General features: G+C 40.3%; 1 protein-coding gene across 3 annotated transcripts in view; it reads right to left on the minus strand.

Annotated features, from left to right (window-relative positions):
• Positions 1-3,434: 3,434 nt before the first annotated feature.
• The window catches only part of PEX13 (peroxisomal biogenesis factor 13), a 31,064-nt gene continuing 9,043 nt past the window's right edge, over positions 3,435-25,455 (minus strand). The window contains exons 2-6 of one of the 3 annotated variants that reach the window (XR_002824695.1): positions 21,732-22,426; positions 18,328-18,453; positions 17,235-17,572; positions 15,902-15,962; positions 3,435-3,894 (exon numbers count right to left, since the gene is read on the minus strand). Coding sequence is in view for 2 of the 3 variants with exons in the window: in XM_023734914.1 (XP_023590682.1) it covers positions 17,274-17,572; positions 18,328-18,453; positions 21,732-22,426 (1,120 nt within the window). In the remaining variant the exon portion in view is untranslated. Of the gene's footprint in view, positions 3,895-14,668; positions 15,963-16,811; positions 17,573-18,327; positions 18,454-21,731; positions 22,427-25,455 lie in introns of those variants that run through there. The other 2 variants (XM_023734914.1, XM_004369438.1) reach the window with 2 other exon arrangements.

Here is a 25,455-nt window from a genome sequence, read left to right on the forward strand (position 1 = left end):
GCCCAGCCCACCCCGCCGGCCAATCGCGGGCCGGCGCCGCAGGGACGGAGCCAATGAGCGACGAGCTCCTTCCGGGTGGGCGGGCGGAGCCAGCCGCTGTCGCCCGCGGCCGCCGCGCCCTGCGTACCGGCCGCCGGCAGCCATTTTCCGCTTGCCGCAGTGCAGAGTCCCCACCCTCCCAGCGTCTGGTCTCCTAGCAACTAGCTCCTTGCAGTCTGATCTTAGGGGACCAACTGTGAGTCCAGAAGAAAGGGGGATAGATGGAGACAAAAGAGCTGGGGTACAGAATGGAGGAGATGGTTTGCAGTGCAGATCACTTCGGCGTACCTGCTTAGGTATCGTGAGTGAAGCAGTGTGTTCAGGGGGCAGCTCGTAAGAAATCTAACAGCTCTGGATTACAAATTCGGTTTTCATGGTAATTGGTCCAGCATGTGTGTGTTAGATGTCTAAGGCTCAGTTTTGTAGGGTAAATGCTACATGTCAGTACTTTTAATTTCCATATGAGATGTATCTCTTCTGAGAACCAAAACTGAATGTTAGGATCAGAAAGGACGGGAAAAGCGAAGCCCTCTCCTCAATGAAGAATTACTAAAATGAGATCTGATGATTCAGTATAGATTAAGTGGCTCACGTACAGAACGTCAGACTAGTTCCAATTGTATCACCTGTGACTTTCTGCAAACCTTTTAATATTTTTGTTCCACAAAGACATTAAAGTTAGGCAAGCTTTGCACCGCAGAGATATTAGGTAAATTCGTGAGAAGCGGCTGTGTACCCGCTGCGTCCTCTTTATCTCCTTTTACACAGGGTAGAACTCAGCTGTGGTGGTGGTGAGCCAGCTTAAACCACGATGGAGAGAGTTCTCCACAAAGGACTGCAGAGCAATGACAGAAGGAACCTGGGCCCTGGATTACCCTGTGAAGCAGAGCTGCCCAACAGACCCAGGCTGCCTGCCTGTCTTTAGGTTTTACATGAGAGAAACATGTTTATCTTGCTTTCCTATTGGATTTTTTTAAATTTCTGTTAGTGCAGCTCAAAGCCAGTTGCCATCCAGTAGATTCTGACTCAGGGTGACCCCATGTGTGTCAGAGTAGAACTGTGCTTCATCAGGTCCTCAGTGGCTGATTTTTTGGAAGTAGAGCTAAGACTTCCATCTCTTTCTCTCCAAGTCTTACCCTTTTGTCTTCATAAGCTCATCTATTCCTGTATTGGTTTTAGACAGTCTAAGTTGTTTTAACACCATTGCCATCAAGTCGATTCTGATTTACAGCAATCGGTTCCCAAGGCTGTAATCCTTTATGGAAGCAGACCGCTACATCTTTCTGCCACAGAGCAGCTGGTAGATTTGAACCACTGACCTTTTGGTTAGCAGCTGAGCACTTAACCACTGCCACCAGGGCTTCAAAACCAAAACTAAACCCACTGCCATTGATTCCAACTCATAGTGACCCTATAGGACAGAGTAGAACTGCCCCATAGGGTTTCCAAGGAGCGGCTGGTGGATTTGAACTGCCTACCTTTTGGTTAGCAGCTGTACCTCTTAACCACTGTGCCACCAGGACTCCATACAAAAAAACTGTAACAATTGAAAAACAAAGTGTCCAGACTGCAAGTCCTACATGGTATCGTCACGTGTGTGTGCGGCAGTTCTGTGCCTAGCACTGCAGAATCTTGACTGCTTCTTGCTGAACAGTGTCTCTTCCTCTTGTCCCTCAGTACCTGTGCTAGGAAACAAGTCATCACTGAGTCAGTTCCGACTCAGGGCGACCCTAAGTGTTGGCAGAGTAGAGCTGTGCTCCGCAGGGTTTTCAGTGGTCGTGCTCTTTTGGAAGCAGATCAACGGGTCTTTCTTCTGAGATGCCTCTGGGCACTTAACCTTAAAAAAATTAAATATCAAATAAATCAAAACCCACACTTCTCACTTCTCTGTTCAGTTCTGACACCATCTGCCCACACAGTACTTCCTTCTCGGGTCCTAGCCACCCAAAGTAGGTCAGATCTCACAAGTTAAAAGAATACCGTCTTCAGACTGCCAAATACGCAGACGTCATCCACAAGTTTGGAAGTCCTCATGACACCCTAACTTCTGACCTATTGACTATAAATTTGTGATTTCCCACTACCCCTTCAGTGTGCCAGCCACAAGCTCAGGGGCTTTCTCTGGGTCCCTCACTGCTGACCTGCTGGTTACAAATTCGGGGCTTCCTTCTACCCTTTTATGAGGACAACTATAAGCTCAGGAGCCCCCCCAGGGCTGCCTCACTTCTGACCTACTGACTTCCACTACTCCTTTGGGTTTGATAATTCACTGGAACTCAGAGAACTCATGACGTGGTATACTTAGATTACAGCTTTATTACAGCAAAAAAGGATACAGACACACAGGCAATGTCTGGGAGGGTTCCCACGTGGTACTTCTATGTCCCAAAGGACACAAGACCTTCCCACGTGCATCCATGTTTTTCACCAACCAGGAAGCCCATGGAGCTTCCCTGTCCAGAGTTTTTATCAGCTTCATTAAGTCCTGGTTGATTGGATCAGCTCCTCCCTCCCCTGAAGTCAGCTGTTAACAGGCCATGTGGTGGTCTTTCTGGTCAGGCCAGCCCTCACCCATTAGCACAAATCCTCAGGAACAGTTAACAAAGGCACCTCAATTACTCTGGAAATTCCAAGAGTTTAAGAGTTCTCTCTCAGGAACCAAGGACAAAGGCCAAATTACCAAAACCAAAAACCAAACCCACACCCACTGCCTTCAGGTCTATTCCAACTCATAGCGACCCTACAGGACAGAGTAGAACGGCCCTACAGGGTTCCCAAGGCCATAAATCTTTAGGGCAGCAGACTGCCACGCCTTTCTCCCGTAGAGCAGCTGGTGGGTTTGCTGACGGGTTCCAACTTCTGACCTTTCGGTTAGCAGCCAAGCGCTTAACCACTGCACCACCACGGCTCAAGGCCAAATTACTTGAGGTGAAGTAATTCCTTACCCCACAGCCACTCAGGGACTCAGTGCTAGAAATTGGTAGAGATAATTTCACACTCTTCTAATAGACTGGTACACTAGAATATTCCTGTTTCTAGAGGACACTGTTTCACTTGATCCTCTTAAGCAGAGGCCTTAGAGATAGCTCCTGATTCACAACTGTATCCTGATGAACAAGGTTAACAAGTGTTTATCACCCTTAACAGAAGCTCACACAGCATCCTTTAGTTCTCTCAACAACTCAGTGAAGTAGGTATGAATTATCTCCATTTTATTGATGAGGAAAGGAGGCACAGAAGTTAATTTCTCCAGGAAGTTAACCAGAAAGTGGCAGAGCTGTGATTCAAATTAAGAATTGACCCCACATTTAACAATGTGACAAGGTGAAATATTCAGCCCTTGAAAATGTTGGAGATAAGGAAAATAAACGAAGACCTTTTGATTTGGTGCTCACAATTATCTTTATTAGTTACCAGGATTCCTACTTAATATCATTTTCCAGTAATGTATGAAACATCTCGATCCATTCTGAACTTAATAAATATTAGTAAATTTCAAATTAAAAATGTAGCCATTCACATTAAGAAATTCATTTTGGTTGTTTTTTTAAAAAAGCTTGTTTCCACAAGCAAGTGGAAGAACCATGAAGTATTATACACTTAATCATTAACACAATGGTAGAGGAGTAGGTTTTCCTGGTTAACTGAGGAGCTTATTGCCATGTATCATATAGGGACTGGATGAGACCAATTTTCAAAGAATATTGCCAAAGAACAAAAAAGCACACAGAACCACACTATTACAAGTGTAATCTGCTTTTTTCTCTGATGAGTCAGAAGACACTTAGGGATCTTTCTAAATTTTAAAGCAGAAGTTTCCAAAATGCCTGTCTCAGTTTAAGGACCTGTGAAGATCTGTGATAAAACAAGAAAAACAAGATGAAATAAACGTGCATGCTGCTGTATTAAGTTTGCCAACTTCATAAAGAACTGTTCTCTTTTTCTGAAATTATGCCTTTTCTACTTCCTGGCATTCATATTCTTTCTTCATTGCTGGTTAATTTCAAATTAAGGATTAGTTGTTAGAAAATAAATATTCTTAGTAGTTAAAAGAAAAAGTCCGACAAAACAAAACACTAGATATTATGCATTTTCCACAATGTAAACTTGAAACAATTGGCTATTAGAGTCTGGAATTGGAGGGAAGTTCTACCTCTAGGATCATATGGACTGCATGTGAGACTCTCCTGCTGGGCAAAACCCTGGATGGGACACACGCATCAAAGACTGCTCATCTCGCAGGAGGAGGGAGGCAAAATCGAACAAAACTGCGAGCTGGGAACCAGGCTGTAGGGAGGGGCATGGTGCCCTGAGGGTGGATGCCCATAGTAGCCTTGCTGTTAGGATACTGAGCTTTGGGCCAGTAAGCAGAGTTGGGGGAAGCTGATCCTGGCCTCCTACTGGTTTACTCAAGACCTTCAAGGGAGGACTGTAGTAGTCCCAGAAGGGTGGTACCCCCAGTACTCCCAGGAGAGGTAGAAGTAAATCCTCTATGATTGACAATCAATGATTGTTCATCATCAAAATCAGTACCTACGGGAAAGGCCAGACACTGTGTGAGAGTCGGCAGAAACAGCAAACATTTTAACTCCCAGGACCACAGATACTGGAGTTCTTGGAAACATAACATGGTACGCTGAAATAAAGGGCACAGTAAATTGTCAGCAATGAGCAGGCAGACTGAAAAAGGAAAAAGAACTTCTAGATACAATTACTGAAATATTACTACTAAATTATTGAAATTTAAAATACTGAAATTTAAAGAAACCTCAGTGAATGAGTTAACCAGCAAATCAGACACAGCTGAAGATGAATAGGCAAATAAAGAATTATCTAGAAAGCAGCACACAGAGACAAAGAGATGGCAACTTTGAGACACAGACAGGGAGGACAGAAGGAAGTCTAACGTATGTCTAATCTGAGTCCCACAGAGAATAGACAGAATGCAGATAATGGCTGTGCAATTTCCAGAACTGATTAAATAGATGAATCCACAGATTCTGCTAGCAAATGTATTACGAACAGAATAAATAAAATGAAGTTACGGGGGTCAACCTAAGTAGCAATTCTAATCATGCTATCTAAATGACTTGTAGTCTTCCATCCGGGACTCATTTTCCAACTGAAGCCTACTGTGCTGGCTTTAAACTAAAACGTCTTTATTTTGCTGGGTTATGAATGTCTTACTGAAGTTTGAAACTATTCAAAATTTACACTATCAACGGTATATAGTTTTTTTTTTACATATTTAAATCTCAATTTATTAAGTCTACTGAAAGTATGGGACATCATGCTTGGTAGAGGGTCAGCGAAAAAGAGGAAGACCCTCAACGAGAGACTGACACAGTGGCTGCAACAATGGGCTCGAGCATAACAACGATTGTGAGGATGGTGCAGGACCAGGCAGTGTTTTGTTCTGTTGTACATGGGGTTGCTATGAATTGGAACCAACTTGACGGCACCTAACCACAACAATATAGCCAATGAAACATGACCCTGGTGCATTAGTTAAGAATGTCTAGGGAAATACTGCAAACTGTAAGCAGTAGTTATGAATTTCAGCCATTTTATGTTACATTGTGCTGATGTCCTTTATCATTGTTAGTGGTAATGTCATAGTGACAGCAATATTCTCTTCAGAGGGGAACATGTGGCATTTATCTTTTCCGATTAGGAAAACTACCACAACTTAACCGCTCATTCTTTCAATAGATAATGAGTGTCTAAAATATTCCAGGTACTGTTTCAAGGGCTGAGGATGCAGAAGGAGACAAAGCAATATACGCTACAAAGAAAAAAGCAGGGGAGAAAGATGAGGGAACACAGAGGGAGAAGGGAGGGGGTGCAATTTAAAATAGGGTGACACGGACAGGCTTGTAAGCAGATGACTCGAGCAAAAATCAGAAAGAGGTACAGAAGAGGGCCGTGAGGATGTGTGGGAGAAGAGTGCTCCAGACATTAGACAAAGTGTGCGTGAAGGTCTTAAAGTGGAAGCATACCTGGACTATTCAAGTGACAGCAGGAAGTGCGGTGTGGCTCCTGTGAGGTGTGACAGGTGAAGACCAGAAGGGGCAGAGGGCACAACGCCGTGTAGACAGTGTAAGGACTGAGTTTTTACTGAGTTAAATGGGAGGGTTTTGAGCAGAGGAGTTACATGATCTGATTTAGATTTTAAAAGGATCCCTGTGTTCCTATCTTGACTGTAGGTATAGTGAGGTAGGAGAGAAGCAGAGACAAGATGGAAGGCTACTGCAATAATCGAGGTGAGCAATGATGTGCCTTAGATCAGGAAGGAAGCAGTAGACATGGTAAGAAGTGGTCAAATTCTGGATATATTCTTAAGTCACTATACACAGAATTTCCTGATAGATGTGGGGTGTGAAAGAAAAAGAGGAATAAAGCGAGATTCTAGAGTTTCTGGCCTGAACAAATAGAAAAGATGTAGTTACCATTTACTGATATAGGAAAGAGAATGGGGAGGAACAGGTGTCGAAGGGAAAGTCAGGAATCTTTTTTGGCATATGAAGTTGAGATTATTAGATAGCAAGTGGAGACATCAAACTGGCAGCTGGGTATGATTCTGGAGTGCAGATACAAGATCAGGGCTGGAGATATAAACTTCGGAGTCAAGAACATGGCATTTTAAGCCATCAGAAAAGGTAAGATCATCAAGGGAGTACAGAGAAGAGGTCCAAGGACCAGAGCCGGGGGGAGTGAGGAGAAGCCAGCAATGAAGACTAAGAAGAAGGTGGGCAATGACATTTCAGGGAAACCAGGAGAGTGTGGTGTCCTGGAAGCCAGGTGGAAAAACAAGTATTTCCAGGAGGATGGAGTGTTCAACTGTGGCACCACAGGTCAAGGAGAATCAAGACAGAGCTGTTCACTGGATGGCAGTGTAGTAGGCACTGGGGACCTCAACAAGAGCTGTTCTGGTGGAGGGAAAGCCTGCTGAAGTGGTTCAAGACACAAGGCGGGGGTAGACTGGGCAGCACTATAGCCGTCTCTCTCAAAGGGTACCATAAACATGGCTGCAGCGAGCCAGCTGGACTTCCAGTTAAATAAAGAGACGGACTATTCACCTTTATCTCCTTCCCGCTCAAAGTCTCCCCTAAAATGACAACAAAAGAGTAAGAGGTATTAAACAACAAGGATACAGAATGGAAGACAACAACAGAGGAGACTTACTGAAGTTAGAAAGCCAATGGACATAAGGTAGCTGACTTAGCGGAGCAGATGATACTACATCTAAGCGAGGGATTCCGACAATTGTTTACACTGCACAACTCCTGAAAGGCTCATCATTTGAAAGCATCAGGCACCACTTCTTGAAGTCAGGTACAGTACACAGAAACTAGGCAAATGAAAAAGCCTGGTAATACCAATCCCAGGAGAACCAGACAGTTGTGTAAGACGTGAGCAACAGGGAGAGGGGAAACAGTATTTCCACGGTCACAATCATGCAAACATTTTTCCTGACTTAGCAAAAGTTAAACTATTATTATACGAGAAAGATTGGGTATGGGGAAATGTGGAGTAGGCTGTAAGGGGTGGGGTGGGGAGTTAACAGATACCCTCTAAAATAAGTAAATCAAGAAACGGCAGGGTGAGCACATTACTAAGAAATAAGAAGTTAAAAATAGAAGAAAGAGCAAAAAAGTTGAACGTGGTGCTTCTGGAATCAGGATTTGGGAGTGAGACGGGACTGTTGTATCTCCTTATATGCCTTTTATCACAATTTTATTTTTAATCATGTGATTATATGAGTTTGATAGTTAAAAAATGTAGATGGATGAAGGAATAAAACATACATGAAAAGTAAGGATAAATAACAACTTTGGAGAAGTTATTTGTTCAACTAGGGAAAACTAAACAGTAACCTATGTGCTTGGTTTAGTGTGGTGTAGACACTAACAACCGAGACTAAAAACGCCGAGCGATACCAGCACTGATGGGGAAAGGGGGATGGGGGACTGGGGGACAGGGGGACAGAGGGACAGAGGGACAGAGGGACAGAGGGACAGGGGGACAGAGGCAGAAGGGTCTGTGAGCGAAACCAGGATGACGATCGTGTGCCAAGACTCTTACGTTGTTCTAAGACTCCGATACTGCTGGACTTTAAACACTGGTAAGAAAAACTAAACATAACTATAGGTTAGAAGTAACCACTACAAGAATAAAAATATATTTTCTAACTTCCAAACCTGCAGAAGAAAATATAATCTATGCAGCAGAAGGTAGAAAGTAAAACAGAGACACAGGATGCATGATAAATATAAAGCTTGTAATCAGATGCATAAATACGTGAAGTAACAATTGATAAAACCATGGGAAACTATCAACAACTGGAGATTTTCAACAGATTCCTCTTTGAACCTGACAGCAAAGAGATAAAAATAAGCCAATATAAAGAGGAATTGAAAAACGTCAGTTCGTTCTAGCATAGTGCTGAGAGAAACACCAACTTCCCGCTCCATGTTTCCATGTCTATGTATTTCCCCGGAACAACACCCCTGCTGCCTCTCGCCTCCTCCTCTCTCTCCCTTCTCCGGGGAGGAGTGACCTGCGAGTTTGGAGGAAGACATTGTTCACATGCAGTTCTGCATTTCCATGCCACTCACCCTCTCCTGGGTCTGCCTCCCTGCAGTGAAGGCGCTCTGCTGTTTTCTGGCCATTCTGTAAGCCTAGTAAGTCACTCTGCCTGAGACTGGACAAAGGGTCCAATTCAGGGAAACATTAGCAAACCCTATGCCACGCCTTCTAAACTTTAACACCAACAAAGCTCACGACCAACGAGCCACACCTGCCAACTCAAAGCCTTCAATCAGCCGTTTCATCACTTAAACATAAGCAGGCAATCAAAGTTGAGCAGAGACCTGAGGAAAAGTTAATCATGAAAGACAGAGATAAAGAAAACATAAAGGGGAGGGGGAGACTATGCAAGAAAATGAAAACTTCAAAACAACAGTTTACAATCGCTAATATCCTCATAAAGATCAGGGAAGACATTGATTCTATCAAACCAGAAAAAGAGGCTCTTAAAAAGCAATGTTCAGAGGAAAAGAATCAACTCGAGAAGTTTCCAGAATTGAAGAATACAGGTTTGAAAGTTGAAAGCGCCTATTAAGTGCTCAGCATAATGTATGAAAATGCACCCATACCAAGGTACTTTATGGAATTTATGAATGCTGAGGTCCAAGAAGATCATACAAGCATCCAGTGAGGGAAAAGGGAAACAAAACAAAGACGGTCACATACAAAGGATCAGTAATCGGAACAGCTTCCGACTTCTCAGCAGTCACAATGGAAGCAAGATGACAACAGAGAAATCCTTTCAAATTTTTAAAGAAAAACAGTGGCCAACTTTGAATTCTACACCAAACTAGTATTCAAACGGAAAGTAGACATTCAACATCTCACACTTCACCTCCATGCAGTCTTTCTCAGAAAGCTCCTTCTCTGTTGCTGCTGTTAGCTGCAGTCAGCCAGCCCTGACTCATGGCGACTCACACATACTGGAATGAAATGCTGCCCGGTCCTGCACCTTCTCCGTGATTGACTGTGGACTGGACCACTGTGATCCACAGGGTTTTGACTGGCTGATTTTCATCAGAGTGTCAAACCTTTCTTCCGAGTTTGTTTTAGTCTGGAAGCTCCGCTGAAGCCTGTTCAGCATCACGGAAACACGTGAGCCTCCACTGACAGGAAGGCGGTGGCTGTGCATGAGGTGCAGTGGCCAGATGGAACCCGGGCCTCCCAAACGGAAGGCGAGAATTCTATCAATGAACTGCCAATGCCGAGCTCTATTTCTACGAGGGAGTAAAACAAAAAAGAGGCAGGCATGGGGTGTGGAAACAAAAAGATCATAGCAATTCTCAAGGGGGCAAAAAAAAGAGAGAGAGAACCCAGGATAAAAGCTGTGTATAAGACAGAGAGAGAGAGAACCCAGGATAAGAGCTGTGTTTAAGACAGAGAGAACCCAGGATAAGAGCTGTGTATAAGAGAGAGAGAGAGAGAACCCAGGATAAGAGCTGTGTTTAAGACAGAGAGAACCCAGGATAAGAGCCGTGTATAAGACAGACAGAGAGAGAGAACCCAGGATAAGAGCTGTGTATAAGACACAGAGAGAACCCAGGATAAGAGCTATGTGTGAGACAGAGAGAGAGAGAACCCAGGATAAGAGCTGTGTATACAACAGAGAGAGAACCCAGGATAAGAGCTGTGTATACGACAGAGAGAGAGAACCCAGGATAAGAGCTGTCTATCAGACAGAGAGAGAGAGAACCCAGGATAAGAGCTGTGTATAAGACAGAGAGAGAGAGAACCCAGGATAAGAGCTGTGTAAGACAGAGAGAGAGAGAACCCAGGATTAGAGCTGTGTGTAAGACAGAGAGAGAACCCAGCATAAGAGCTGTGTATAAGGCAGAGAGAGAACCCAGGATAAGAGCTGTGTATAAGACAAAGAGAGTAACCCGTTCAGATCTGACTCAAGTCCTATTGAAGGCTGTCTTCAATATGATGGCTTCTGCTGCTGTACCATTTTTAACCTGACAACGACTGGGTGAGCTTGGCCTAGACTATCTGTACTTGGGTTGTGGATGAAGTTCTTACTCTTTCCTTCAAGCCCTACTCCCTGGGTCATTGGAGGACACATAAGGATTCTGCTTTGATCTACTTCTGAGAGCTGGAGGATGGCCATAGTGAGATTAAATGCAGAAAAGCCTAAACAGCCCACCCCCCCAGACCAGGCAGATATCCAATTCTAGTAGCTGGCACACCTTTCAAAATGCACTAACTGTGGCTAACCCTCTTTCCCAAGATTCACTCGATGACTCCCTCATGTAAATTCTCAGAGTGGTCTCTGAAGCCACACTATGACCCAGTGCCCCTTCTCAGGTTATCTCCTGAGACACCTCATTGAACAGTGGCAATACTGCCTTTTCTGAATACAGCTAGGTTTCTTCAAGCTATCTTGTTTTTAATCACATTCCATACTCGTATGTATACATCTGATAAAATTGTTTTATTAAAAATATCAAGTAGGAATGAAAGAATAGTTCAGTTATTAGAAAATCAATGTTATTCACATCAATGTGACTAAATGTGCAAAATCAAAAGATCTAAACAACTGTAGATTTAAATTAGCAATAAAAGCAAATGTCTTGATAAAAACTAACTACTGAAAAACTTAACAGCAAACATCACATTTAACAGGGAAAACTTTTGATGCAGAAAGAAGATATCTGTATCATAGCTACTATTAAATATAGACAGATGGCCTTGCCAATGCAATAAAAAGAATGAGGTACAAGGACTGAAAAGCAACAGTTAACGATGTCATTATTTGCATTGACAGGATCACTGCTGTAGACAACCTAAGAGAATCAGTAATGTTATAACTAAGCAATCATCAAAGCTGCAACTGTAAGGTCAGCATACCAAATTCAATGTATTTCTCTGAACCGGAAATAATGATACCATTTTTAATGGTAACAAAAACTGTGAAGAACCTAGGGGTTAGCCAAAAAAAATACACACGATGTCCTGAATAAATGAAGAGAAAAATGAAGTTCATGCATGGGACGGTGTGACCTTGCAAATATGTGAACTGCCTCTAAATTAATCTATAAATTCAACACAATTCCGATCAAAATTTCAGCAGCTTGCTTTAGGCAATGTGGTAAATTAATACTAGATTTTATACAGAAGAAAAAAATCTACAAATAGCCAATTTTAGCAAGGTGGACAAAGGAGGGGTCATTCACCTATCACAGTTAAGACATATGACAAAGTTATAATGATAAAAAGCATTGTACTGAGAAGGGAACTGACATGTATCAATGGAATAAAACAGAGGGCCCAATTTCATGTTTATGGGAACTTGGTGTATAATGAAATGGAGGAAATATGGACTGTTCAGTAGATGCTGTCAGGAACACTGACGGTGGTGTATAAGGAAATGGAGGAAATATGGACTGTTCAGTAGATGCCGTTAGGAACACTGACGGTGATGTATAAGGAAATGGGGAAATATGGACTGTTCAGTAGACGCTGTTAGAACACTGACGGTGATGTATAAGGAAATGGGGAGAATACGGACTGTTCAGTAGATGCCGTTAGGAACACTGACGGTGGTGTATAATGAAATGGGGAGAATATGGACTGTTCAGTAGATGCTGTTAGGAACACTGACGGTGGTGTATAAGGAAATGGAGGAGATATGGACTGTTCAGTAGATGCTGTTAGGAACACTGACGGTGGTGTATAAGGAAACGGGGAAATACGGACCGTTTGGTAGATGCTGTTAGAAACACTGACTGCAACCCTACCCTGCATGACCAGCAGACGTTCACATTCACAAGACCGAAAAGGCCATAACTTGGCACCAAGGTCACTTAGCTTGGCAGAGGGCATAGCACAGTAAACCTGGCACAGAGAGAGTCTTCCTTAGTAAGTCTCCTATGCCACTGGAACAAGTATCTTGTGACAACTCATGTAGTAGGGTGCCAGTCCCTGCAACAAGGAACAAGCTCAGTTACTAAAAGTCGTACCTTACTCAGAGGCATCTCAAATGCTATGCTTTTTCTTTTACTATTAAAAAAAAAAAAAAAAGTGTTGCCTGGTAAACAGCTGACATTTTACATTTATCTTAACCTACTAGATCTCCAAGCACAAGGTAAACCTAGTATCATTTTTCCCAAAGAGAGAGAGAAGGGCTTATTAACCTTTTCCCCCTTGTGACTAGACAGAAAAAATAAAGTTGCACTCATACTCCATTCTATATCCAAAAATTAACGTCATTAAAGACCTAACTGTAAATGGTATAACATAACTGACAGAAGAACAAGATCTAAAAAGCACAAACAATTAGGGAGAAAATTAAAAGATTTCTATTCCTTGAAGGACACCAAAGGCAGGAATTAACGTATGACAAGATTAAGGTATTTCCAATATCTGAATCTGACCAAAGGAATAATATGTAGGATATATAAAAAATTTCTTGTACTGTAATCAGCAAGAAAGAGAAAAACTCAATAGAATAATGAGAAAATTACAAGTAGAATGAAAAACCAAAATGACTGAAATGCATATACGTAACCTCATTAGTAATCAGATAATGTAAATTAAGACAAAATACAATTTCACACACGTCAGATTAGCAAAAATCAGAGTGTCAAGCTCTGGTGCGGCTGAAGACGGAAAGAAAGCAAAACCATCAGGACTTGCCGGCAGAAGTGTGAACTGGTACGATCACTCCTGAGAACAATCCAGCAGTACTTACGTAAATTAAATATACATACATCCCACACCTTAGGCATTCTACTCTAGGGCATATATGCCATGGAAACTACAGGACAGATTCACAGGAAGACAGGTATAAATCTGTGGAGGTGGGAACAACCTAAGTACCTGCGACCAGAGGAAACGATAAGCTATGGTACGTGAACGCAATGGGATAACACGCACCAGTCAGAAGCATGTTATACACAGTAACGTGAACAGGTCTTGAAAACCTTATTTTATGAAAGTTAGAAGCAGAAGGAGACTTACACGAAAGTATCATTTACGTGAAATTTTAAAGCTTACATAAATATGTACTTCAAGAAAATATATCCAAAATATGGAAGATGGCTTAGAAGAACAAACATTGAATACAGTAGGGAATGAAATCACGGGCAGAAGATCAAGAAAAACTCTTCTGTTAACAAAAAACAGAAGTGTAGCTTTTTTTAGACCAGTGATATTGGAAATATTAATGAAGAGGCTGATCAATGACTGACTCAATTCTGAGCACCCAAGGTCCTTAAAACACAAAACAAAGCACTTTTTTTTTTTTACATGAGCAGAAACATTAAAATTTAAGTTAGATTACTTAAATAGAACAATATTTTTCAAAAGGTGAAAAACTATTCATGTGGCATAATACAGGAAGCACCCCAGAGGATTCATGAGTTGGTTGACCTTAAAAGAAATAGTTCATTCTGCTAAATAAAAATCTATATAGTATGAAAGAACATTTCAAGGCAACACTGAAAAAAAAATTTTTTTTTTATCTTGCACAAATACCCCACTGCGTTTTTCTAAGTTAGGCTGTTCTGTCACTCAGCAAAAAATAATTTTTAAATTACATTTTGGGCAAAATTATAATCACAACTGAACTAATCCTAATTTTTAATTAAATATGTGAATCTGAAACTCTATACTGATATAATACTTTGTGACATTTTTACAGTAGGTAAGACATTTAAGTACACATGGAAAATTTTACAAAATATACAATTGCCATAACATCTTACTTTTGGTTATGCTTTATATTTCTAAAAAACACTCTCATGTGAGGCAGATGTAAGCAGTTATCCTCACTGTTGCCAACGAGGAAACTGAAAAGTGAATAACGGGACTGAAATCTTATAGTAAGTGGTGGTGTTTTGTCTGGACTGGAATCTAGCTCTTACAAAACCTACATCTGAGGTCTTGCTTTTATTTAACCCCCCCGCCCCAGGTAGTTTTTATATAAATGTAAATCTAGTATTTTTCTTTAGTCATAAAAGGTACAGACACACTGGTTTGCAGTACATATACACAATGATATGAAGAAAAATACAGATTTGTTACATTAATTCCAATCCTGTAAAATAGTTATAACAGTTTATCTTCAAAAAATGTCAATGAAGTTTAATTTATTTTTATTTGTCCTGTAAAAGTAACTTCACAATCTATTAGAAATAAATTTTAACTTCAATTTCTGTTCCTTCTTCCATTAATGAAGCACAAGATAAAGGACAGCTGTAATCAATAAATGTATGAGATGCTGATAGACCAAATCAAGTACCTAAATAAAATGCTGAAGCATAAAAATTTATAGCCAGCTTACTTTTTCCTTTTTAAACTGATAAAATACAATCAGTAAAATTAAGAAAATGAAACCTGTTTTTTTACTGTAAGTTATGATTAATTGAAGATCTTTTAGTTTCAGGATTTCTGTAAAGTAGCACTCTTTAAGTAAGTTCCTAAAAATGACAACATTGGAGCCTTGGACATTACATTTCACCTCGTTTTAAAAAATTATACTAAAACTGTCATGATAAGAAATGGTTACAAAATTTCTGTTTATTCCAGTCCTAAATTCCTTTTATCGAATTCTAATAAAAAAGGGATTTTCGGACACAAATAGATAATAGCCAGATGATGTACGTATGTTGCAATTTAGTATACTTAACCTAAACACGCTAAAGAAAAGTGACACTGTCTTTGTAATTCATTCTGTGCTATGTTCTTCTCTATACATCCATGATTAGCAGTTACAAATTCTACCCTAAAGACTGACCTTCCCTGATCTAAATATTGCTGACTCAGCATATTACTTCTACTTCTTCTAGCATTCAGTTTAGATGACTCAACACCAGAATTAATAATTTTATCAAAAATTTGTTTAAAGAACAAAATTTTGATGCGTTTTTTCTCTAATAAATCAAAGCAGAACCTCTAACTGTAGAACACAAATGGAAAATAATACACTTTATCTGCTCAACTTGAAGGCTAAGTAATAACCAGGTGTCAGAAAAATCAGGCCTAAGTTAAATAAATTTTACCATCCTATAATTATTTTTTTCTGTATAGGGTTAAGATTTGTATTTTAAATGATACGTTACTAATTATAGTGTCATTTCAAAGAAAGTTTCCTAAGAAGCCTTTAGTAAATTTCTTCTAGGCTGGGTATGTATTTGGTTCCTATATCTCTTAGTATGCACTGTTCTAGAATTACGTATTTGGTGAATGTAAAGCCTAAACAAAGATAAGTATATGAAATTCACAATCTTTATCAAATAATTCAAAGTTTTCAACATTATCAGTAAATACACACCTGTATTCCTGATTGTCCTATTCTGTAGTCTGATCACAGCAAGTACAGGGATTTTCCAATTCTGTGGGGAAATAGTATATTTAGGACCCCTGGTGGTGCAGTGGTTAAGTGCTTGGCTGCTAACCAAAAAGTTGGTTGTTCGAATCCACCAGCTGCTCTGTAAGAGAACGATGTGGCAATCTGCTTCAGTAAAAATTACAGCCTTGGAAACTCTATGGGGCAATTCTACTCCGTCCTACAGGTTCACTATGAATTGGAATCGACTCGATGGCAATGGGTTATCCAGTGTATTGAAATTTAACTGCATGTATAATCACTATTAAGCAAAAACAAGTCAAATAGCATTATCGTATTCTAAATGGCAATTGAGCATTTTATTTAGTCTCAGTAGTAAAAACTAAACCTAAGAGAAGTGTGTCTAACATGACACAATTTCCAACATTCAAAGAACGACGTCAGTATAGAATTTTAAAAAGTAATTACACTAAGGCAGAAGCAGACTGTATGAACAGATGAAAAATCATTACTGCTATAACTGATCGAAGCACTAAGTGCAGACTCAAAGAACTTGAATCTTGGCCGAAGGAAAAGAAAGTAGACCTTTTATATGTTCTAATGCGATTCAGGATGTAAGCCGGTTATATTGTAAAGGGATAAAAACTTATATGATCCTTAGAAGAAACAGAAATAACCTGTAAGAAAAGATGGCGTTTCAGCCTTTTTACGAGCAGGGAGAACCGTTATTAGAGCTACATACTCTATGACTGTGGAGCCATCTCCTTTACAATGCTTCTACTGACCTCTGCAAGATAATTTTTTAAAAATACAATAAAAGATTGTATTGTACAATAAAAGTATTGTTTGTGGGTAAAAACACATTACTGCCTAAAGGAAACCCAATACTGGGATGTAACAGAGATCAGAACATTTTATTATTGTTTACTTAAGGTTGTAAGAAAAAAAAGGCGTTCTCATATTTACATTGTATTACTCAATTTCTGAAGATTCTGAGTCAATTAACCCAGAACTTTCAAAAGCTTTAATGATCGGTACTGTAGCAAACTGTGTATGCTACAGCACATCAATCTTACTTTCGGTAAACCTAGGGCTTTAAATCTGATGAACGTGACAGCAATCTCCATAACCTTAAAATCTAGGTGAAATAAACGTCCTTATGGTCCAATAACTTGTAAAATGCAACCAGTTACTAGACCAACATACTAGTGTACAATTTTAATAATTTCTAGCAGCAAAATACCTGGAATACCCACTAACAAATGTTTTCATCAGACTGTAGATTAATTTCTTTGGAGGAAATAATTTTAAAAAGTACCCTAAAGTATAGTTCAACTGCAGGCAAACATGCAAGACATCAAAGATCTTGTTTATCTTCACTTTTCCCAGTGGAATCAGGTGCAGCTGGAACCTTATTAGTTTCAACAAAAACAGACTCAAAGGCAGCTTCCTGTTCATCCAAAGAATCAGCAGCAGTGGTTCCTTTAAGTACTGTTGTGTTGGTAAATGATTGCTGTTGCTTGGAGATTTTATTCAGTTCCACTGTTTTTCTACCTCTTCTTTTGCCAAGAATTTTGACATAATTAGCAGGTATAAGTCCTGTTGTTTGACCATCAAGACTGGCCAGAAGCCAACCACGCACTTTGGGTTGTTGTTCTAATGAAAGAAAAGACAGTCTTATAACCTACTTTAGTATTAGTTGAAGAATACGAGATACAAAATTTCTCTGAAATATGTAATTAAGAGACGACACTTTTACGGCCTTTACTTTTTACTTACACTAATTGAAACTATCTGTTTTATTCCTGTCTCTAACAAATAAATCCTAAAAGTAAATCATTCTTTTCAACTCTAGTCCAGTAAACTATTTTCACTATAAGAAAAACACAAATATAATACCTAGAAGCCTAGTGAAAAAGATAGCCTGAGATGTATATAAATTTCTTGTTGAGGTTCTTTATTACTTCAGGATGACGGTTCCTAAAATATAATAAAGTTTCTAAATTAAACACTATTCAAGTAATAAAGAAAGCAATCAAGGACAGATAAGGATTCTTGGATGATGCTAAATAATCCCTTTGGTTTATTACATTTGTTATATTTAGTTTTCACTTCATGCTCTTCTGTGAAGATTATTAGAGTTTAGGGTTCAAGTGTTTCGCGTTCCTTTACAAGAGACACTATATAAACAAAATGGCTCCTTGTTATTGGAACAACCCTGTTGGGACATTCCTCCCTGACCTTCCCCGGATCTGGAAGCTCGAAATTGATACAAAAGAGAAATCCTACTACCTACCTCGGAGTTAACTAATAATGACCTAGATCCTTTGTTGCAGTTAGCAATATAAACATTCACAAATACTAAATACTAAAAGTTCACAAACGATTCCAATTTACTCATGATTTATTACCTTTGAGAGCTAAGTTTAGCATATCACCAGCACGGAAAGAAATTTCCTCTTCAGATATGGCAGCAAAATCATATTCTGCTCTAGCAACTACATGATCATCTTCACCACTTGCCCAGTTGGTGTTATCTATAAGCCAAATTAAGAACTAGGTTAGTAACATTTATAAAAAGGAAATGCAGATATTTCACTGGTCATGGTTAGTAAGCTGCATAAATTTTATCTGCCAAGAGAGAAGTTCCTCTCAGAAAGTAAATTCTTTAATTCAAAACCGAACCAGTTGCCGTTAAGTAGATTCTGACTTATGACAACCCCATGTGTGTCAGAGTAGAACCGTGCTCCACAGGGTTTTCAATTGACACTATGTAAAATCAACAATACGTTCACCAGGACATCTATTACGAACTTTTTCCTTCTCTTTCAGCTCCAAATTTCACCTCCTCTACTCTAAAAACCAGAGGTTGACAGACTTTTTCTAAAAGGGTAAATAACAAATATTCTAAGCTTTGTGGGCCAACAGGCAAAATAAAGGATATAGTGTAGTTAAAAGTGTAACAAGAGAAAAAATTTTTCCACAAAATTTTTATGGGCAAAATTCAAAATATAATAATTGAGTTCATTTTTTGTAATACAGGTCTACTACTGAGAATAATGGAATCTTTTTTGGGGGTTCAAAGGTAGTGTTTCCTATCTTCAAAATTGAGTGTAAATGTTCATCTGTTAATGCTGATTTGTAATGAGATTTCAGTTACTGCATCTTTGAAAATGTCTCTTCACACGAATGTAATGTTATGTGTTAGATGCCACTGAGTCGGTTCCGTCTCACAGTGACCCTATGTACAACTAAGAACGAAACACTGCCCGGTCCTGCGCCATCCTCACAATAGCTGCTCTGTCTGAGTCCACTGTTGCAGATGCTGTGCCAATCCGGACAGGTACTGCCGAATACTGGTATCAATCCATAGCACATGGTTTTAACTGAGCATATTCAGCTTGGAAGGTCTTCACAGAATTCTATTAAATTCTTCTCCTGACATTTGCTTTTTACCATGTCATTACATTGCAGATTAATCACTTTCAAGTGAAGATTAAGTGGAAGCTCCTCAATTGCTCAGTTAAATGGATTTTGAGAGATGGAAACTTTCTTTATACTTACATGGAGGTAAAAAAGAAAAAAAATCTGCTGTACTGTAGTTTGACCTCAGAAAATATACCTGCTGCAAATCTGTACAGAAATGGGGATCTCACTTCTCGTTTTAATTTCTGACAGCCTGGCAAGCATAGAAAGCAAACCAGCAAAACCTGATCTCCAAAGCCATTGCGTGTTTAATAATAGGGGTTGACGGTGGTTCCTCTTGCTCAGAACAATTTCAAACTTAACCACTGCTAAGCCATTGAACTGCTGGGTGGTAAGGCTGGTCAGGATATTCAGCTTCTACATTCATAGAACTGACAATGTTACATCCACGAGAGTGAATGAAGTTCACCTTTGACCCTACTGGTTCAATAACACACGACAGATTCAAGTATTTTCTGCCAAGTACCTATTGGTGAATAATACAATGAATAACCATAAACTTTAAACACTGTACGTTTTCACAAGCTCTGTAAACTGTGTCCAGCTAGGCCTTTTTTCTGCTCCACACGGTTTTACCCCCATCAGTTGTAACACGTTTCAGCAGATTCCACTTCAGGTTGTAATGAATTAGTGTTTTTTCAACCTCTTTGAAAACCTTTTTGTCTGTAGTTGTTCTACAGACTATTCATAGAGGCTAATTCTTCAGTCACTTCCAGTCTGTCACTGACTCCTCAAACAACTGAGCAGTACCAGTAATGTCTGTTGGGTAATCATGAGGCAAAGGAAACCATTAGAAATAATTTGCTTTGTTTTAAATTGATTAGTGATGCTGTTCCCAATGTCCTCAACTCTTTGAGCAACTGTTCTCACCAGAAGGTTAAGAGTCAATAAACCTGTTAATAGTCAAACAGGTTTAGTTCCTGGTTCTGCCTTATTAAACAAGTGACCTTGGGCAAGTGATTTCTCTGAACCTCAGCTTTTTTACTTGTAAAAAACTCTAACAGATAACTCCTATCTCTTAAAGTTGTTGTAAGAATTAAAGGGATAAAATACACAAAATACTTAGCAGTCTTTTTTTTTTTTCTTTTTAATTGTGATTTAAGTGAAAGTTTACAATTCAAGTTAGTCTCTCATATAAAAATTTATACATACATTGTTATGTGACCCTAGTTGCTCTCCCTATACTGTGACAGCACACTCCTCCCTCCCACCCCGATTTCCCGTGTCCATTCAATCAGCTCCTGACCCTCTCTACTTTCTCATCTCGTCTCCGGACAGGAGCTGTCCATTTAGTCTCATGAATCTACTTAAGCTAAGAAGCACACTCTTCACGAGTATCATTTTATGTCTTAATAGTCCAGTCTAATCTTCATCTGAAGAGTTGGCCTCGGGAATGGTTTTAGTTTTGGGCTAACAGAGAGTCCAGAGGCCATGTCTTCCAGGGTCCCTCCAGTCTCAGTCAAACCATTAAGTCTAGTCTTTTTACTAGAATTTGAGTTCTGCACCCTACTTTTCTCCTGCTCCATTAGGGACTCTCTGTTGTGTTCCCTGTCAGGGCGGTCACTGGTGGTACCTGGGCACCATCTAGTTCTTCTAGTCTCAGGCTGATGGAGTCTCTGGTTTATGTGGCCCTTTTGTCTCTTGGGCTAATATCTTCCTTGTGTCTTTGGTGGTCTTCATTCTCCTTTGCTCCAGGTGGGTTGGGACCAAATGATGCATCTTAAATGGCTGCTCGCTAGCTTTTAAGACCCCAGATGTCACTCACCGAAGTGGGATGCAGAACCTTTTCTTAATAAACTTTGTTATGCCAATTGACCTAGATGTCCCCTGAAACCATGGTCCCCAGACCCCTGCCCCTGCTACTCTGTCCCTCAAAGTGTTTGGTTGTATTCAGGAAATTTCTTAGCTTTTGGTTTAGTCCAGTTCCTAGCACAGTGTCTTGCATATAATAAATGCTCAATAAACCTTACTTCTCTCACCAACTGTCATCCCTTATACTCTTTCTGCCTCATTACAGTTACCTGTACACGTGTTTCACCCTCCCAAAAGTTTTGGAAATGGAGAGATTATGCCCTATATATCTGTCTATCCTCCACAGCATCAAGTTCAGGACCTAGTAAACAGTAGTTAGGTGACGTGTACTTTCAACTGAACGAACAATGAATAAATCAGCCTCTTTGACATATGATCCTCTTTCAGTTTTGAAATTCTCAACTGCAAATGTAACTGGATGAAAACATCATACACAAATGAAGAATGCTAACTTAACAAACCTGCTGCTGACGTCTGAGGCTGCGACATGGCTTCTAGCCCATGCGCTCACTCTTACCTGCTACTTCATCGCTCTGGGTGGACAGCAGTTTCCAGATGAGGTAAGGGCCACCGAGGATAACAGCAAAGAACAAGAATATTGGCCAGGACTTTGCTGAGTTAGCTGCTCTGTCCTCGGCACCAAGGCAAGCCACAGTGCCTTCACTCTCTGCCCACAGGTCCTCGTTCTCAGAGCCTCTTCTTAAACCTATCATCCACTGTAACCGTCTGTAAAGATACCTTATAGTCCTAACTAACGCAAAAGCTGAAAACACCTTTGTGAAGTGTATTTTTAATCGGGAGAAGTGATTTGCTACATCTAAGACGGCCCTGAAACTGTTGTAGACAGCTGAAAAGGTGGCATCCATCATCATGCTGACAGAGGCAAACGCATGCACAATGCTCTCGATGGACTGAAAGGCCCCTCTGCTGCTTTCTTCAGCTTGCTGGACAAACCTACTGGGCGGAAGATCATCGACACGGAAGCGGTTATACCCCAGCCCATTATAGCCATAACTGTAAGGGCTATAGCTTCCATAAAATGAATTTCCATAGGCACCATATCCAGAAGAAAATGAACTGTAAGCAGGTCTGAAAGTGTTCACGCTGCTGCTTCCTGTCTGCTGTGATGGCCTTGGAAGAATAGGTGGGGGCACTCTGGTAAGTGCTGGCTGTCCAGGTCTTGTCAATAAAGTAGGACCCAAATCAGCAGATCTAAAACCAAAACAGATTCAAAACAGTAAGTTAAGCACACAATAAATTCAATTCAAAGTAACTATTAAACAGCTCCTCCATACCACGTGCTATGACAGGTTCTACCGAAGATGTTTTGAGTGAGGAATAGTTTTAATCTCCAGAGGCTCACAATCTCAAGTGGTAAGAAAAAATGAACGATAAGAAAACATAGCTGACTGAACTCTGTCACATTCTTATTTTACTTATGCTGGCATTATTAGCAGTACCTTTAATCAGTGAGTTCTTTTTAAGATGCTCATCCATTTTCTCAGGGTTAGTTACAATTAGATATTTGTCCGTCCTTGCACCGAAATGATAGTATCTTAATTACCATAGTTTTACAATAGGTCTTAATATCCAGTAAAGCAAGTCCTCCCACAATGATTAGAGTTTTAAGTTCTACTCCCCCAAAAAAACAAAACCCTGTTGAGATTCTGTTTGGGATTACACTGAATCTGTAGGTTAATTTGAGGAGACCGGAAATCTTTATAATACTGAGTTTCAATCCATGAATATAACATATGCTCCATTTATTTAGGTCTTTTACAGATTTTTATCAACCATATTCTCTTAAATGACTTTAATGAGTCTTAATCTATAGAGAAGTAGGGTAGTAGTAGCGTCAGTATAGTCAATACCCGTCTAATTTCACGGGGGATAACGTGACCCAAGATCAGCCCAAGGCGATCCCTATGAGGTGGAGGTCAGACATACCTCCACCCTCCAACCTTTTTACCAATTCCGACACCAGCCATCCTCCCTATGGCACTCTCTACTTCTTTGCTGGTTCGATAATCCACTGCAATGGCTGCACAGAACTCACAGACCATACTTACATTTAAGTGGTTTATTAAGGAACAGGGTACAACTTGGGTTCAAGATCAATAGGCTACAACTCAGGAATCAACATCAGGAAGCGTACAGGCAAAGTCTCCCTTCTTCAGTGCAGGATAGCTCTCTCAGCTCCTCTGAACCCCGTGCACGGCTCCTCTCAGCCCGAGGGCAGGCTCCTCTCGCCTCCCTCATGACAGGTCCCTCTTAGCCCTGCCATCTGTCACTGCCAGCTCTGCCGCTGGGCCCCTTCTGGGTCCCTTGCTGTCTTCAGTGTTACAGTCCCTTACCAGCATTACAGCTCTTTTAGTAGGTTCGTTGCCTCCTCTCTCTGCTGCTTCTTTCTGCTTTCTTCCTGCTGCTTGCTTCTTGCTTCTTTCTGTTTGCATCACCTCTGTGGGGCTGGCTGCTTACATCTGAAAACTCCTGGTCAATTTCAAGGTATGGCCCACCCACCAAGGCTACAAACTGACCAATCCCTTCTCTGTAGGCCACAGATACTTCATGTGCAGACTAGGTATGGCTGGGCTACAACTTACCACATTTGCACAGTCTATTGACCAATCCCTGTGTCATGGATTGAACTGTATCCCCCCAAAATATCTGTCAACTTGGCTAGATCATGATTCTCCGTATTGTATGACTGTCTATCATTTTGTCATCTGATGTGATTTCCCTATGTGCTATAAGTCCTATTACTATGATGTAATAACATGGATTAACAGCAGTTATATTAATGAGGTCTACAAGATTAGATAGTGTCTTAAAAGTAATCTCTTTTGAGATATAAAACAGAGAAACAAGCAGAGAGACAGGGTGACCTCATACCACTAAGAAAGCAGTGCCAGGAGCAGAGCATGTCCTTTGGACCTGAGATTCCCGTGCTGAGATGTTCCCAGACCAAGGCAAGACTGATGCATCATAAGGACCTTCCTCCAGAGCTGACACAGAGAGAAAGCCTTCCCCTGGAGCTGGTGCCCTGAATTTGGACTTCTAGCCTACTCAACTGTGAGAGAATAAATTTTTCTTTGTTAAAGCCATCCACTTGTGCTACTTCTGTTATAGCAGCACTAGATGACTAAGACACCCTGCAAGGTGTACACCAATCACAGAGCAGGCTGTAGCCCACCGCCAGGCAGAAAGTACCAAACCAAGTTGTTCACAACCTACCCAGGAAACGTCAATCAACCTGGACAAAAGTAACAAAGCCTCTGGGGCAGAAAACTAGGGCAAAGGTAACTCTTCAGGGCTTAGAAGGGAAAATCTCTCAAGCTGTTTTTCCAAACAACCAAGGCAAAAGCCCACATAAAGAACTCATCTCACCACAGTATGTTTTATAGTTCACTGTGTGGAGATTGTGTTTTTTAGATTTATTCCTATATATTTGATATTTTTTGATGCTATTGTAAATGATGTCTTTCTATAATTTCACTTTGTTGCTATTATACAACAAATAATTTTTTAGTACAGTGAAGCCTGTGAGAGCTGGAACTCGACAGGACTGCCTTGTTTTTCCGGGTCTCCCAAGTTTTCTGCCTTTGACAGAGTGAAGTCTTACCACTTTTCTATCGCTCTCTATTAGTGGAAAATATTTGAGTTTTCCTTCCCTGACAGGTGTCTGCCTTACACAGGTTCCAGCTTTAACAAGTTCTATTGTACATGGTCCTTTTTTTTAAAATAAACAATCACATTAATTCTAATAATTCATCTTTAGGTTCTTTTGGATTTTCCAGAATCTTAAGGATTTGCCGTCATATTGTATGTGAATAATGATAGGTTTATTTCTTCCTTTTCAATTCCATTAAAGCACAGGTGGTCCTGACTTATGATGCACTCGAGTTACGATGAACTGCACTTATGACCATCTGGGTTTTTTTGGTACATCTCATTGTTAGTAATATCTACTACATACAGTGTTACAGTACGTAATTTGCTGATGTTATCATTCTCAGATGTTCACTGGCAGATGCTCAATGTTATGATTTACTGTTCAAAACACTGCCATGTTGCAGGCTATAGAAAAAAAAGAGGTACTTGGTCAGAACTGACTTAGAATGGGGTTGTGGGAACAGAACCCATTGTAAGTTGGTTTGTACTACACTGCCTGTACTGCACTGCCTAGGGTCTGCAGTGTAGCCTGGAGAATTATACCACTACTACTCAAACCATTTCAGAAC

Source organism: Trichechus manatus, unplaced genomic scaffold (assembly GCF_000243295.1).
Source record: "Trichechus manatus latirostris isolate Lorelei unplaced genomic scaffold, TriManLat1.0 scaffold00005, whole genome shotgun sequence".
Classification (NCBI taxonomy): Eukaryota; Metazoa; Chordata; class Mammalia; order Sirenia; family Trichechidae; genus Trichechus; species Trichechus manatus.